The sequence below is a fragment of the Solanum dulcamara genome, chromosome 12, assembly GCF_947179165.1.
Source record: "Solanum dulcamara chromosome 12, daSolDulc1.2, whole genome shotgun sequence".
NCBI lineage: Eukaryota > Viridiplantae > Streptophyta > Magnoliopsida > Solanales > Solanaceae > Solanum > Solanum dulcamara.
In genome coordinates this window covers 51,776,454-51,794,731 of record NC_077248.1, presented here as the reverse complement: position 1 = coordinate 51,794,731, position 18,278 = coordinate 51,776,454, and the positions used below count along the sequence as shown (strand labels likewise).

General features: G+C 38.4%; 1 protein-coding gene across 1 annotated transcript in view; it reads left to right on the top strand.

Moving 5' to 3' along the window:
• The window catches only part of LOC129875757 (uncharacterized), a 21,507-nt gene extending 3,628 nt beyond the window's left edge, over positions 1–17,879 (top strand). The window contains exons 5-6 of the mRNA XM_055951003.1: positions 15,379–15,500; positions 17,658–17,879. Of these exons, the coding sequence (XP_055806978.1) occupies positions 15,379–15,500; positions 17,658–17,879 (344 nt within the window). The remainder of the gene's footprint in view (positions 1–15,378; positions 15,501–17,657) is intronic.
• The last annotated feature ends 399 nt before the right edge of the window (positions 17,880–18,278 follow it).

Here is an 18,278-nt window from a genome sequence, read left to right as displayed (position 1 = left end):
ATAGCTCAAGGAACTTGTCTCCCAAAAATGGGCACATTCCGAGCACCAGAACTCAAAATAACCCTACCAATTTCAAGCTTTAGAATAGTCAAAAATGCAAGGAAATAACAAAATTATCCAAAACTTACAAGGTTTATAGGATGAGAAAGGGTCTCGGAACGTCCCCGTAAGAATATTCAACACACCGGAATGTGAATGATCAAAAATGGCCACAAGGGGCTCTCAAAAACCAAAAATTACTAAGTCCCGAAATAGGAATTAGCTGCTGGAAACGGGCATTTAATTTCACTGTAGCTAGTGAAATTGCCCTTTTACGATCGCGGATCCCTGGGTCGCGAACGCGATGAGCAAAAGCTCTTGCACCAGTAGCTCAGCTGGTGCTAAACTTTAGAGAATTGATATTTTCTCTGATGGGGTCTAGAATTCATTCGGAACCCTGTGAATGCAAATGGACTATGCTACCCAACTAAAAATGGCATTTCAAACTCAACGGAATCAATGGATTTTCCAATGAAAGTCGTCTCATCAAAATGTTGACCAAAGTAAACACTTTCAAAGAAAACATTTAAAACGCACAAATGGCCTAAACCTTATTTCGAGCACATCGGGAACCAAACAAAAGGTCGTTCTAGACCAAACTCAGCATTCCAAAGCTAATCGGGCTGATAGAATTTTCATCCGAACATGTTTACTCAAAATATTGACTGTCAAACTTGGCCAAAACTTTAAAGTTAAGATGACAAATTGCACAAACTCAAAACGAAGACTCCAAAACCCAAACCAACCTTCCTCCTAGACCAAAATGGACCTTCTTGAGCTAATAAAACCCTTCGAAAATCTCATACGATGCCTGAATCTTTGGATGATGACTAAAGCTAACTCTTTCAAGTCTTAAGACTCAAAAATGACTAATTCACCTCAAAACTCAACCGAACAACTTGGGGAGTGTGCCACCCATCCCAACATCACGTAAGAATTATAAAGAAGCTACGAGAAGGGGTAAAACTGTAAAAACACAAAAAATCACAGAAATGACTTTGGAGGTCATTATAACATCCACTACTAAAAGGACTTGTCCTCAAAAGTCAAGGAAAAAGGATACCTAGTGGCTAAAAAATATAAAAGATATCAGGCCCGCATGTCGTTCTTGATCTCCCAAGTAGCTTCCTCAATCGAATGATGCCTCCACTAGACTTTCACCGATGGAATTTCTTTAGACCTCAACTTCCAAACTTGCTTGTCCAAAATAGTCACAGGCTCCTCATCAAAGGCTACGGACTCATCAAGATAAACTGAATCCCACTAAAGCACGTGAGACTTATCTAGGACGTACCACCATAGCATGGAAACATAGAATATAGGGTGAACACTTGAAAAGTGTTGGGGGCAAGGCCAACTCATAAGCTACCTCCAATACCCATCAAAAGATCTCAAAAGGGCCGATGAACCTGGGGATAAGCTTACCCCTCCTCCCGAATCTCATCACACCCTTCATGGGAGACACTCATAGGAATACTCGGTCTCTAACCATAAACACAAAAGGTCGAACCCTCTGATCAGTATAACTTTTCTATAAATTCTGGGAAGTACAGAGTCTTTCCTAGATTGTACAAACTCTATCCATCGAATCACATAGTAAATCGGTGCCCCAAGGCCTAACCTCAAAAGCATAAAACCAACCTACTAGGGAATGACATCTCCTACCATATATTTCCTCGAAGGAAGCCATCTCAATGATAGAATGGTATTTATTATTATGTGTGAACTCTACCAAAGATAAGGATTGATCCCACTGGCCCCCAAAATCAATAACACAGGCTTGTAGCATATCCTCCAAGACCTGAATAGTCCTCTCTAACTGGCCATCAGTCTAGGAGTGGAAAGATATGTTGAGCTCAACTCGGGCACCCAAACCCCTCTATATAGACCTCCAAAAATGTGAAGTGAACTAAGTTCCATAGTCTGAAATGATAGATACTGGCACCCTATGCAATCGGACCACCTCTCAGTTGTAAATCTAAGCCAACCTCTTTGAAGTGTAGGTAGTATGGATCGGTAAGAAATAAGCTGACTTGGTCAATTGATCTGCGATGACCTAAATAGAATCAAAACCCTAGGAGGTATATGTTAAACCTACTACAAAGTCCATAGCTATCTGCTCCCACTTCTACTCCAGAATGGGTAGGCATTGGGTCAAACAACCTGGCCTCTAATGCTCGAACTCAACCTATTAACAGTTTAAGAACCTAGCCACAAAATCTATAATGTCTTGCTTCATCCCAGACCACCAGTAATATTTTTATAGGTGACGATACATCTGTGCCACACCTGGATGAATGGAATATCTGGAACAATGGGCCTCCTCAAGGATGAACCTTACTAACTCTCCAACTCTAGGAACATAAATACAACCCTCTATCCTTATAATTCCCTCTAGTTCTAAGGTCTCCTTCCTAGCCCCCCTATGAGTACCTTATCATAAATCACCCTCAGCTGGGGTCATCAAACTACTGTGGTCAAATCTTCTCCATCAAGAAAGACCTAACCTCCACACAAGATAGTACCCTACCTGGCTTAGAAATATCGAGTTGAACCATCTGGTTAGCTAAGGATTGAATGTCCAAATTTAAAGGACGCTCCTCAACTGATAAGAATGCCAAAGTCTCTATACTCTCCACCTTCCTTCTTAAAGCATATGCTACCATATTTGCCTTGCTTGGGTGATAGAGAATAGTGATGTCATAGTCCTTTAGCAACTCCAACCACCTACGCTGCCTCAAATTAAGATCTTTCTAGCTAAAGATGTACTAAAGACTATGGTGGTCAGTGTAGATCTCACAATGGGAACTGTACAAGTAATGCCTCCAAATCTTTAATGTAAAGACTACTGTCGCCAACTCCAAATCATATATGGGGTAGTTCCGCTCATGCATCTTCAGCTTTCTAGAGGCATATGCAATAACTATACCCTATTGTATCAGAACACAACCCAAGCCAATACATGAAGCATCACAATACACTGTAAATCCCGGCCCTCAACAAGAAGAGTAAGAATCAGAGTTGAAGTCAACAAGGCCTTGAGCTTCAGAAAGCTCATTTCACACTCATCAAATCAATGGAAAAGAACATTCTTCTAAGTCAGTCTAGTCAAAGGCGCTGTAGTAGAAGAAAACCCCTCTACAAACTGTCTATAATACCCTACCAACCCAATAAAACTGCAAACCTCGATAGGAGAAGTGGGCCTAGCCCAATCACGAACTGCCGCTATCTTCGCCTGACCTACTATAATCCCATCCTTGGACACCAAGTGCCCTAGGAATGCCATAGACTCATGCCAGAATTCATACTTAGTGAATTTGGCATACAAATAATGATCTCGCAAGGTCTGAAGTACTATCCTCGGATGTTGCTCATGCTACTCTCTTCTCTCAAAGTAGACTAGGATGTCATCAATAAACATAATGTCAAAGGAGTCCAAGTAGATCTGAATATGTGATTCATCAAGTCCATGAATGTTGTGGGGGCTTAGTCAACCCAAAAGACATAACTAAGAACTATAGTGGTCGTATCGAGTCCTAAAAGCAGTCTTAGGAATATCTGCCTCCCTAATTCTCAACTGGTGATACCCTGATCTCAAGTCTATCTTAGAGAACACTGCTGCACCCTCGAGCTGGTTAATTAAGTTATCAATTCATAGCATTGGGTACCTATTCTTGATGTCTACCTTATTCAGCTACCTGTAATCAATATACGTATGTAAGGTACCATCCTTCTTTTTCATGAACAAAATCAGAGCACCCTAGAAAGACACACTGGCCTAATAAACCCCTTAATTATAAGATCTTGGAGCTGCACCTTAAGCTCTCTCAACTTGACTAGAGCCAATGGGTAGGGTGGAATAGAGACTGGTTGTGTACCCTACTTAATATCAATGCCAAAATCAATATCACGCTCAGGAGGAAGACTAGGTAGATAGGTGGGAAAAACATCAAGGAACTTTCAAACCATAAGAACTGAATCTATAAGAGTGTCAGCACTCGTGTCATGGACAAAAACAAGATAAGCTAGAAACCTCTTTCCTACTAACTACTGAGCCTTAAGGAAGGAGATCATACCACATGGCACATAACTAAGTGCACATGCCCACATGACCGAAGTAATGCCAGGCATACACAAGGTAATAGTCTTAGAGAAGCAATCCAAAATTGCATGATGAGTAGACAACTAATCCACGCCTAGAAACAAGTCGAAATCTACCATATCTAGCATGATCAAGTCCTCTTTAGTATTATACCCCAAGATAGTCACCACAGAGGATCGATATACTCGATCCACTACTAAAGAATCACCTACAGGGGTACTACATGCATAGGCACAGAAAGTGGCTTACATGAAGTAACACATACGAGTAAGTAGACCCAGGGTCAAATAAAGCATAGTCAGGCTGATGAGAGACAGAGATTATACCTATAATGATGGCATCTGATGCCTCCATCTTCGGCCTATTCGAAAAGGCATACATATGACTGCGTCCGTCTCTACCACCTGTCCGGCTTTCCTAGACCACCCCTAGACCCTAAGAATCACCTCTGCCACCATGTACACCTTTTTTGGGCAGCTAAACTAGGGCCTGAACCTGCTGACCCTGTGGACCCTTCTAACTCTGGCGTCTACGATGGCTAATAGTGGGATACTCCTAGACAAAGTGGCCTATCACATTACACTCATAGAAAAATCCTCTAAATGAACCACTCTATGATGTCCCAACTGAACCTGAATAGCCATCCCGTCTTAAATACCCAAAAGTCTGACCTTGAGAAGACTGGCTCGAAGTCTGGCTGCTCTGACCACCAGCACCCGCTAATCCACCATTATATAGGGCTGCTTGAACTATTTTACTAGGTGGATACTATTGTAGATAACCTCTCCAAAAGAACCCCATACATGTGACTGGCGTTCACTGAAGTAGCCCTGATGGTGAGGCCTCTTGTTGCTGCCTACGTAGGTCTCATGATGAATAGCCTCAATATTATAGGTATGATTTACTATCTGCAAGAATGAATATCTCGATGTAACCATCTACTTTGTCGCCAACCTCAAAGAGACAGACAACCCTCTAACAAATCGTCACACTCGCTCCTCTTTTATTGATAAAATTATGGTAGCGTGCCTAGATAACTCACAGAACCGAGAATCATATTCTGTAACCATTATCGATCCAAGTACCATTGCTTTGAACTCATCTCTTAGCCTCTCCCTCAAACTATGGGGTACATACTTCTCCAAGAAAGCCTCGTAAAATTGAGTCCATAACATCGGCGGCTATCTTGAGGGTCAGCAGCTAAGGTAAGATCTCCACCTCTGCTTCGCTGGCCCATCCAGCAGGAAAGCAATATATTTAACCCTATGGGACTCCACCAATCCGAGGTTATGCAACCTTTTTTGGTAACTAACCAAAAACTCATGGACATCTTCACTTGCGGCACCTGAGAACCTGGCAGGGGCCAATATGATAAACCTCCCCAATATCTTATGCTCCTCTACGGTCATAACTGGCCTAGCTGCCATGTGTTGAATAACTATAGGCTATAGAATTGGGACCGGATCATACTGTGCCCTTATTGTCCTAAATTCTAAGTATCCTCTCAGACTTAAGGTCTGGCTGAAGTGTTAGGCAGTGTCCCTGGTCGGGACATCCCCTTCATAAAGTTGAGAATTCAGGCTAGAGAATCTAACAACACTGGTATGGCTATAAATTCTAGTAGAGTATGGGTTGATCCTCCTCCGCCAGCTGACGCTCAAACTGCTCAACCTCTATATTTGGCTCTGGCACTAGTATTATGGCCTGAGCTCTGCCTCAGCCTATGCACCAACCTCGATCCCAACCCCAAGCTAGGGATCTATCTGTAGGTGCGGGAGGTCCTCATCCACCCCGAGTAGATCTCGCCCTCGCCATCTGAGAAAGAGTGAAACAAATAGGATTTAGACGTGTTCATCATTACTAGTGCATGATCAGAAACAAGAATAGTAACTTAATTCCTAATAATGTCCTATAGCCTTCAAAGATTGGATATGGACGTCGTCATACCAATCCATAGGACTCTACTAGACACTTGGTCATCTAATGATGAGACCGAGAAACCTAAGCTCTTATACCACTCTATCAGACCCAAATTTAGATTATGATGGTACCTACTATAGTAGGCAAGCCAAACCCCACCTAATGCGGAAGTCAAACCTCAATTTAAATAAACAATAAGTAACATAAGAATGCAGGAGTAAGAAGAATATAACAAAAGAAATTGGGCCAAGATATAGATATCTAAATATGATACAAAATACAAAAAGGCCCAAAAGTGACCAAAAATGATAGACTGATGCTAGATCAAACCCTGCACATGGTTTCACCTATACAGGAGCTACTAAGTATAAAAGATGACAATATATTAATATACAATGCAAAACTAAATGTCTAAAATAAAAAAATACAAATTAGTGCAAAAAAGGGATTCACAACAAGGGGCAAGCAAAGCCAACCAAATCAAACAAGCGACATCCTAAGTTCAAATCACCTAGGAACAATTTCTAAGGATTCTAAACGACGCAAATAAGTCAAGATAGCACCTAGGCTAAAGCTCCAATGACTAAAAAACCCACACTAGTTACTAACAATGATCATCGACTCCAAATTACTTAATAGGGTATCAATACCTAAAGCATCAACCTAACGTTACTACTCAAAACAAAGCGAACGATATTCATATTACAATAATTAAAAATAGAACCAAAATCGGGTTAAAATTTAATATAGGGACATGCACACGAAATCAAAAAACCAACTCTGTCACAATGTCTCAAATAGATCAAGGAACTTCTTCCCCAAAAATGGGCAAATTCCGAGTACCGAAAGAGCTCCAAAAAACCCCCACCAAGTTCAAGCCCAAGAATAGTCAAAAATGCAAGAAAACAATGAATTTACCCAAAACTTATAAGGTTTTTAGGATGAGAAAGGGGTTCAGAACGTCCCCGCAAGAATATAAAACACACCAAAATAAGAATAATCAAAAATTGTAAAAAGGAGCTCTCAAAAATCAAAAATTACTAAGTCCCTAAATAGGACTTAGCTGCTGCAAATAGGCATTTAATTTCAGTGAAACCAGTGAAATTGCCCTTCACAGTCGCTAGTTGGGCCTCGCAACTACGAGGTTCAACTGTGCTAACCCATCGTATTATGATGGATAACCACGTGATCACAACGCTCAGGGTCTAAGACCTTCGCGATCGTGGACCCCTTGGGGCACGAACGCGATAAGAAAGAGATCCTGCATAAACTTTGGAGAATTTAGATTTTCTTTGATGGGAGTCCAGAATTCATTCAGAACCCCGTGAATGCAAATAGAATATGCTACCCAACTAAAAATGCAATTCTGGACTCAACGGAATCAATGGATTTTCCAATGAAAGTCGTCTCGTCAAAATATTGACAAAAGTCAACACTTCCCAAACGAAACACTTAAAATACACAAACGGCCTAAAACTCATACCGAGCACCTCGATAACTAAATCAAAGGTCATTCTAGACTAAAATTGGTGTTTCGTAGCTAATAAAACCATCAGAATTCTCATATGACGCAAAGTCTCTGAATGGTGACTAAAGACAACTCTTTCAAACTTTAAGCCTTAAAAATGGCCAAACCACCTTAAAACTCAACTGAACACCTTGGAGAGTGTGCCACCCATCCCAACCACATAAGAGTTATATAAAGAAGATACAAGGGGTAAAACTGTAAAAACATAAAAAAATCACAGAAATGACCTTGGAGGTCATTATAACAGGCCTTGTTAAGATCTCTGAAATCCATGTAGACTCCAACCTTCCCAGATTTTTCAAGCATAGGCACAATGTTAGCAAACCAGGTAGGATATTCCTTCTCCTGAAGGATTCCAGCTTTTAGTTGTTATAATGATCTTGAAGGTCATTTTATGATATTTTGGACAAAATTATTGTTTTATCGTTTTTGTTAGTTTGCCTGAGTAACTTTTGATTGGGTCAGAAGGTAGGTTTTTTGAAATCTTCTAAAAAGTTAAGGTTGTGCCAGAAAAAATAAGTTTTAAAGGCTTAAGTTGTCAAATTGTTAGTTTTGGAGTCAATTGGAGTTCCGTGACTCAGAATCGAATTCTGTTGATTCCATTAGTTATGGAATGTGAAAATTTGTCTAGGAGAGTCGTCATAACTAAATTTGGAGTTAAAACATGGATTTTAGGTTCGGAGTTAGGAATTGAGTTAAAGTTTGATCCAAGTTTGACTTTGGTCAATATTTGGGGTTTGGGTGCTCAAATTGGATTTCTGATTATTCCAATGGTTTTGAGAGGTTATTCTATCGCTAGAAATAGCTTCGTTATAATTTTTAGAGGTATTGAGGGTATTTCAAGTGTCGAAACTAGTTTAATTATGACTTATCAGATTTTGAGTCAAAGAGACCTCGAATTCAAATTCTAAATTTTCTGTTGAGTCTAGAACGTCTAATTGAGTAGGGTGGAATATATGATTTGTGTATACGGAATTTCAAAAGAATCTCGAGGGTCATTTCGGAAGCTTTTAAGCTTGAAGTTGCTGATCTCTGGTGCGCTCGCTTTAGCGAGGGAAGTTCTCTTTAGCGACGATTGCTTAAACGAGTTCCCATCACTTTAGCGATGCTTTCTTAAGCAATTCCCTCATCGCTTTAGTGAGAAAGCCCACTGAAGCGGGGGATCGCAAAAGTGATGGTCCGCTTTAGCGACCCCATGTTGCTTTAGCGACATCTGAAAGAATTTTAACAGGATTTAAGGTGTTTTCATCATTTTTGAACATTCCAAGCTTGATTTAGGAAATTTCTTTGAGGTTTTCCATGACAAAACTCTTGGGTAACATATTTCTAACTATGTACTCTAATTTTCATCGATTATTTATGGATTCTAACTTCAAAATTTGGATTTCAAAGTGGGGATTTTTAGGTTTTCTTGAACATGAACTTTTAAAAGAAAAAATGGGTTTGTGAACTCCTTTTAACTCATTTTTGAAATGGTTTTCACCATAAGATTCCTAAATATTTGAAGAATATTTTCAACTTAAAATATTTAGATTTCGAGTTCATTTTCCAAAATAGGATTTTTGACCAGTGTACCCTTTTCACTCAAGTTGATTGATTTTAGTGTCAATAGCTTCGAAATGTGATTGTAATTCTATATTTGATTAGATTGTGGTGATTTGGAGTATCATCGGAGAGGAAACGTTTTGATTTCAGATGGTTCGTAATTTTTGGTTAAGGCAAGTAAAATTCTAACCTTTGTTAAATATGTTAAACCTTATATTTTTCTATGTGAGTGAATTAGAGTCTATTGGGATATTAGATTGAGTTGAACTATATAATTTAAAATATGATCATGGGATTTGGATATGAGCAATTGTCTAAATGTTGTAAATTATGAGATATTGACTTATTGTGTGAATGTGGACTATATGACATCATACATGAATATTTATCTTGTTTCACTCATTACTTGTGCATATATTTATCTATGATGGATGAGAAATAATATGAGTGAAATACTGGATATTACAATTGAGGTTTCTACCGGTCGAGGTAATTGGCCGAGGTCTTTTTCAATGGATATTATGGCTGAGGTCTCTTCCGATAATGATGATTGATATATGGTCTATGTAAGGCACCCATGGGTTCCAGTCTGAGGTGATCATCGGATGTGTATCATAGGAGCAAATTCAACCTTAGCCGATTAGAAGTCTAGCGTAATAGCTAAAGGAAAAGGCTATGGTGATAGACCCCAAAGAAGACCCATCTTTATATAAGCAATTTCTTGAATGGAAAAAATAGATGCTTTCATGGACTACTTTGACTTTAGGGATTTGCTTCAGACATGCATCACGATTATTTGACATTACATTTGCATCTATTTCATCCTATGACTATTTACGATTGAGATTTCCTGATTGAGTATGGTGATGAGAATATATATGTATGTATATATATATACTTTCTACTTATGGACTGTCTAGTATCCTTAGATAATTGTTGTATAAACTATATAAACTCGGTTGTCTGAGTGCAGGTGTGTAGCTGTGGAGGATTCTGGTTGGGATGTCATGAGTATCTATGTTCTGCATTGCTTTACTTATGGTTTAGTTTCTATTTTACTGAGTACCGTATTATTGGTGCTCACCCCTTGCTTCTATATCTATGTAGGATCTGAGCCTGGTACCTCTTGCTCTTAATATTTTCATTGAATGGGCAGAGCTTTTGGATGTGTGAGAGGTAGCAGCTTGTCTTCTTTGGCAAACTTTTTCTGCCCATTTATCTTATGTTTTGTTCTACTTGAGGACTGAGACATCTGGACTTGTATTTTTCCTTAATTTGTTTAGGTAGTGGCTTGCATATGAGAAACCAAGTTTTGGGTGGTTTAGAATTTCTTTTATTTTTGCTTTTTGTATCTATATCATATGAGACTTTACGTTTAAACTTTTATTTACGCTTATTTTGAATTGTTCAGACTCTTAGGCTGGCTCACCTTGGTGGGTTAGTTGAGTGCCAATACAGCCCATTTTGGGTTATGACAAATTGGTATCAGAGGCCCAGGTTCATAGGTCTCAGATGTGTACAATCCCTGTATAGTAGAGCCTTGAGGTTCGGTGCGAACATATCCATTACTTATCTTCGAGGGTCTATGAAGACTATTAGGAAATCCTCTTTTTACTTTTTTCAATTCTGTCGTGCGTGGGTTCTTATATAAGTGTTGAGTTATCACATGTTCTTTTGGCAGATGCCTAGGACTCGAGTATTAGCTTCTACTAGATGAGAGGATCTAGCCCTCAAGATTTATATTAAGACCCTAGCTCAGGGTAGAAGTAGAGGCAGAGCTTAAGGCCGAGGTCGAGGAGCAGCACCAGCTAAGGATCATAAGAGGGATATTTCCTCTAAGCATGTGATAGATACAAAAGGAGAGTAGGTTTCTCCTAATTCCAGCCTAATCAACTCAGCCTCAACAACCTCAAACCAACCAATCGGCGATCTACATCTTCTCCCATATAAAGCTTCATAGGGACCCATTTGAATGTTCGAATGGAAGCTATTATTATATACAAACTCAATAAGAGATAAATGATCATCCCAATTACCTTTGAAGTCTATGACACAGGCTCTCAACATATCCTCTAACAACTGAATTATGCGCTTTGCCTGCCATCTGTCTATGGATGAAAAGAAGTACTAAGGTTCATTCTTGAACCCAAAGCTTTTTGGAATGACTTTCAAAATTAAGCAGTGAACTGAGCTCCCCTATCTAAGATAATAAACAAAGGAAGTCCATGCAGTCTAACAATCTTTTGAAGATATAATCTGGCATAATCATATGTGGTATTCGTAGTCTTAACTGGTAAGAAATGGGCCAATCTGGTCATTCTATCCGTGATCACCCAAAGAGAGTCATGATGTATGCGGTACCGCAGTAGACTTATAATAAAGTCCATATTTATCATCTCTACTTCCATTTTGGAATCTTAATATTCTGGGCTACTCCGCAAGGCCTTTGATGCTCACTTTAACTTGTTGACATTTTGGGAACTTAGACATAAACTCTTCTATATCCCTCTTCATTCCACTCCACTAATATACTTCTCTCAAGTCATGGTACATCATTATATCACCTGAATGGATGGAATACCTAGAATTATTGGCCTCTGCCATAATTCTCTCTCGAATACCATTAATGCTTGGAATACACAATATCCTTTGATACCTCAACACTCCATCTCCACTTTTTGCAAAAGCTATTACCTTCTGCTTGTGAATATCATCTTTCAACTGGAGGAGAATGGGATCCTGGTCTTGCTTTTTTTTCACATTTGTAACTAAGGATGATTCTGCTCTATTCCAAATAATTATACCACCCTCACTAAAGTCAAAAAGTTGAACTCGTAAGCATGTAAGCCTATGAACCTCTTTGGACAATTCTTTCTTTCCCTCTTCAACATGGGCAGTGCTCCCCATTGATAATATGCTAAAAGCATCAGCAATAACATTAGCTTTATCTAGGTGGTAGAGAATGCTCATGTATAATCTTTGAACAGTTCAAGCCATCTCCTCTATCTCAGGTTCAGCTCTTTCTGAGTAGACACATATTGCAGACTCTTATGATCTGTGAATACATCAATATGCACGCCGTATAGAAAGTGACGCTAAATCTTGATAGCGAATACTATGGCTGTCAACTCAAGGTCGTGATTTGGGTAGTTCCTCATATGAATCTAAAGCTATCTTGAAGAATACGCTATCATTTTCCCCTTATGCATCAACACATATCCCAATCCAACTCTGGATGCATCACAGTAGATAACAAACCTATATGTCCCCTCGGGTAGAGATAACACTAGAGTAGTGGTCAATCTTGTTTTCAACTCTTGAAAACTCTTTTCACAAGTATCTGACCATTGGAACTTAGCCTTCTTCTAAGTTAGCTTGGTCAATGGTGAGGATATGGATGAGAACCCTTCAACAAATCTAGGGTAGTAGCTGGCCAGACCTAATAAACTACTTATATCAGTCGGGGATGCGGGCCTTGGCCAGTACTTAACCTCTTCAATCTTTTGCGAATCAACAGCATACCATCTCCATAAATGATATGGCCTAAGAATGCCACAGATGCAAGATAGAACTCACATGTGGAAAATTTAGAATATAACTCCTTCTTCTTAAGAGTTTGAAGGACAATTCTGAGATGATTAGCATGCTCTTCCTCACTCCTCGAATAGATCAGTATATCATCTATAAATATAATCATAAACATGTCTAAATATTATTTGAACATTGTTCATTAAGCCTATAAATATTGTAGGCACATTGGTCAAATCGAAGGACATAAACTCATTCGTTCTATCAAATCAATCCTTTCAACCAATCAATTTCCCAATCATTCTCAATCATTTTATTAAGAGAGGTTTTTAGACAATCATTTATAATAACATTCAAGTCTATCAATTCATCAACACTATCAATACTATTATCACGCTCACATTTCAATCACAATTATACATTCACAATTCAAGGCTCTAGACTCAATCTTAAGATATATATAATTCAATAATCAATTATCATGTCACTAGGGTTTAAGTAAACAAGTGGTTCAAACCATGAGTTTGTGGAATCAATTCGTAGAATAATTAATATTTCATCAATAATCAGTAAAACATACATATTTTTAGGACAAGAATTTCTCAAAAAATACAATCATGGAGACTCAAATCCGTACACAATCTATCTATCACAATCATGGGCAAATAGAGGAACAAAATCCATATTTTAGTTCAGCGTTGCATACTTGGACTCAAAGAACAATCTGTCTAAGTGTTAATAAGAGTATTATACATACTAGATACTGATAAGGGACTTATTTTAGTCTTAAAACATTAGGGTTTTAGTCTAAGAAAAGTGAGAAAAGACCAATCTACCCTCGTTAAAAACCTAAAAGTAGTTGTCTATAAGTCGTCATTACAACTCGTAGAAATGTCTACTGGTCATCATCTTCAGTCGTGGAATTGGACTAAAAAATGTTGAGGACTATGACTCGTATCTACGAGTTTTCAAAGACTCGACAAGTCATAGACTCAACTCGACCTGCAGGTTTCTCAGAAACCTATAATAATAAGTCTCTGAAGTTTCTCTATGAGTCACTTCTATGACTCATAGGAATTTCGATGGCTCATCAACTCCATACGTAGACTTGTCCCTCTAGTCCTCTATTTGGCTAAGTGTTAGGTGCTTCTATAAGCCATTTTTATGACTCATAGAAATGATTATGACTCATAATGGTAGCTCATACGAAGGCTTCTCTAAATGAAAATTTTACTAAGTATTGTCAGGGTCTACGAGTCATACCTATGACTCATAGAACCTTTTATGAATCGTAGAGGACATCTATAGTCCTCAAGGTCAGGCTTTTTCCTTTATTTTTCTTATCTTCATCGAGGCCAGTTTAGGGTAGGATAACACGAGGTATTACACTTCTAGCATGAGAAGTCTTACAGCTATTCGAGCAGAGGAGTGACTATTGGCTAGAGATGTTTAGAGATTGGCCAATGGGTTGGTGAGATTACAGCTTTCTAATAAGGGTCGAGTGCTTACTTTCATAAAGGCTCACTTTTATTTGGATCGGATTTATGAGATATAGTTTAAGGATAAGAAGTTGTACCTCATTTAAGATAAGGTGATGGGAGGTGAAACTAAGGAAGCAGTGCTTGATTTTGAGGGTGCTTTGAGGACTAGGAGTTGCATTTGTGTGCCCAAGGTGGGTGATTTGGTCATATTGATACTTAAGGAAGCCTATCCACCCTAGGGCAGCAAAGATGTATCATGACTTGAGCCAATATTATTAGTGGTGTAGTATGAAGAAGGACATCGCCGAGTTTGTATCCAAGTGTTTGATATGCCAGCAGGTTAAGTATGAGCATCAAAGGTCCGGGGTAATTTCAGAGGATGCCCATTCCTACTTAGAAGTGGGAGAGTATCACCATGAATTTTATGGTAAGTTTGCCAACTACCATGGGTAGATATGATTCCATTTGGGTTGTGGTTGATCGATTGATCAAGGCTGCTTATTTTATTACAGTTAAGGTTAATTTCATAGTGGAAAGGTTGGTCAGCTCTATATTAGTCAGATCAATAGACTTCATGGAGTGCATATTTCCATTATATCTAATTGAGATTCATTGTTCATATATCACTTTTGGGAGGCCTTATAGCATTAGTTGGGTACCCAATTAGATCTGAGTACCACATTCTACCCTAAAATGGATGTACAGTTTGAGAGGTATTCAGGTGCTTGAGGATATGCTAGGGGCATATGTGATTGATTTTTGTGCTCAGTGGTATCATCACTTGCTTTTGGCGGAGTTCACTTACAACAACAATTACCATTCCAGCATCCAAATAGCTCCTTTTAAGGCCTTGTATGACCAGAGATGTAGATCACTCATTGGGTGGTTTATTTTATGGCAATGGATAGCCTAGACACTGATCTTCTCAAAGATGTCATAGATCATGTTTGATTGATTCAAGGTAGTTGTTTATAGCTCAGAGTCGTCAAAAGAGCTATGTTGACAAGGGGTTCGACCTTTAGTGTTCATGGTCAATGACCAAGTATGGTTGAGGGTCTCGCCCTTGAAGAGTGTCATGAGGTTTATGAAGAAGGGCAAGCTCAGCCCTAGGTTTATTGGTCCTTTTGATATCCTAGCTCGAGTGGGAAAGGTGGCCTACAAACTTGCCTTGCAACTTAGTCTATCTTCTGTACAATTGGTATTTCATATCTTGATGCTACGGTGCTACATTCCAGATGAGTCTCATGTGATTTCCCTTGATTTGGTTGAGGAGAGCCCAAATTTGATCTATGAGAAGGAGCCTGTGGCAATTTTGGACAGGCACGTCAAGAAGTTGAGGACTAAGAAGATAGCTTCGGTAAAGGTTTAGTGGTGGCATGAGCCTGTGAGAGAAGCTACTTGGGAGTTAGAGTCAGACATGCGAACCCATTACCCTTATCATTTTGAGACTCCAGGTATATCCATTGCTTTATGTTCGAGAACGAATATGGTTTTTAGTAGTGGATGATGTAATGACCCTAAAGGTCATTTTCGACATTTTTGATGAAATTATCATTTAACCCCTCCCGTTAATTTTCCCGAGTCACTTTTGATTAGGTTGGAAGGTTGGTTTCTTAAAATCTCATGAAACATTGAGGTTGTGCTAGAGAAATGAGTTTTAAAGGCTTAAATTGTCAAATTTTGAGTTTAGGAGTCAATTGGAGTTTCAAGTATTGAAATCGAATTCCGTCAATTCCATCAATTTTAGAATGTGGAAATTAGTCTAGGAGAGTCATCGTAACCAAATTTGGAGTTAAAACATGGATTTTAGATTTAGAGTTGGGAATTGAGTTAAAGTTTGATCCAAGTTTGACTTTGGTCAACATTTGAGATTTAAAGTGCTCGGATTGGATTTCTGATGGTCCAATCATTACGGGAGGTTATTATAACACTAGAAATAGATTCGTTGTAATTTTTAGAGGTCCTGAGGGTATTTTGGATATTTCGAGTGTCGAAACTAGTTTAGTTGAGACTTATCAGATTTTGGGTCAAGGAGGCCTTGATTTTCAATTCTGATAATTTTATTGAGTCAGGAACGTCAAATTTAGTAAGGTTACATATATGGTTTATGTATATAGGATTCCAAATGAATCCCGAGGATCATTTTGGATGTTTTTGAGACTTATTGAAGTTTGAAGTTGCTAATTTTAGTAAGGGAGGGTCGCTTTAGCGACGATCACTTAAGAGAGATCCTATCGCTTTAGCTATGTTTTCTTAAGCGATGCCCTCTTCGCTTTATCAAGGCATCCCACTTAACAGGAGTTTGTGGATCACAAAAGCGATGGTATGCTTTAGCGACCCCATGTCATTTTAGCGACATCTGAGATGGGTTTAGATGAGATTTAAGGTGCTTTCACCATTTTTGAACATTCCAAGCTCGGTTTAGGCAATGTTTTTGAGGTTTTTCACAACAAAATTCTTTGGTAAAGTATTTTTGACTATGTACTCCAATTTCCATTGATTATTTATGGATTCTAACTTCAAAATTTGTATTTCAAATTGGCAATTTTGAAATTTTCTTCAACATGAACTTTTAAAAGAAAACATGGGTTTGTGAACTTCTTTTAACCTCATTTTTGAAATGGCTTTCACCATTAGATTCCTTATGACTTGAATACTGCTTTCATTTAAAAATATTCAAATTTCAAGTTCATTTTCCGACATGGGATTTTTGACCATTTTGCCTTTTTCACCAAAATTGGTTGATTTTAGTGTCAATAGCTTTGAAATGTGATTGTGAGTTTATATTTGATTAGATTGTGGTTATTTGGAGTATCATCGGAGAGAAAAAACATTGATTTCGGATTGTTCGTGAATTTTAGTTAAGGCAAGTGGAATTTTAACCTTTGTTAAGTATGTCGAACCTTTTATTTTCCTATGTGAGTGAATTAGAGTGTATTCGATTATTGGATTAAGTTGAATTATATGATTTAAAATGTGATCATGGAATTTGGATATGGGTAATTGTCTAAATGTTGTGAATTATGAGATATTGACTTATTGTGTGATTGTGAACTATATGACATCATATGTGAATATTTATCCTATTTTACTCATTACTTGTGCATATACTTATCTGTGATAGCTACAAAATGATATGAATGAAATATAGGATATTAGAACCGAGGTTTTAACCGATCAAGGTGATTGACTGAGGTCTCTTCCGGCAATGATGATTGATACACTGTCTATGTGAGGCTCCATGGGTTTCGGTCTGAGGTGATCAGCGGATGTGTATCCTAAGACCGACATGCATCATGAATATTTGACATTGCATTTGCATATATTTATCCTGTGACTATTTACGATTGAGATTTCTTGTGTATGCCTGAGTATGGTGATGAGAATATATATATATATATATATATATATATATATATGTGTGTGTGTGTGTGTATGCTTTCTACTTGTGGAATGTCTATTATCCTGAGATAATTATTGTATAAACTGTATAGACTAGGTTGTCTGAGTGCAGGTGTATAGTTGTGGAGGATTCTGGTTAGGATTTCAGGATTACCTGTGTTCTGCATTGCTTTACTTAGGGTTTAATTTCTATTTTTTTGAGTACCATGTTTTTGGTGCTCCCCCCCTGCTTCTACATCTAGGATCTAAGCCGGTACCTTCTACTCTTAGTACTTCTGTTGATTGGGACTATCTTTTGGATGAGTTAGAGGTAGCATCTTATCTTCTTCGGTAGACTCTCGCCACCCATTTATCTTATATTTTGTTCTACTTGACGACTGAGACACCTAGACTTGTATTTTTCCTTATTATGTTGAGATAGTGGCTTGTACAAGTGACACCAAATCTTGGGTAGTTTAGAATTTCTTTTACTTTTGCTTATCCTATCTATATCATATTAGACTTTACATTTCCGCTTTTATTTCCACTTACTTTGAATTGTTTAGACTCTTAGGATGACTCGTCTAGGTGGGTTAGGTGAGTGCCTTCATACCCAACTTCTGGTCGTGATAGTTGCTTTGATATTTCTTCCTTTATTTTCAGACTTAGCTCAGGTTTATACTTTCTAAGCTTCTGCTTACGGGCGGACAAGATGGGATGGTGTGCAATCGGTGGGCTACTATTCAAGTAATTA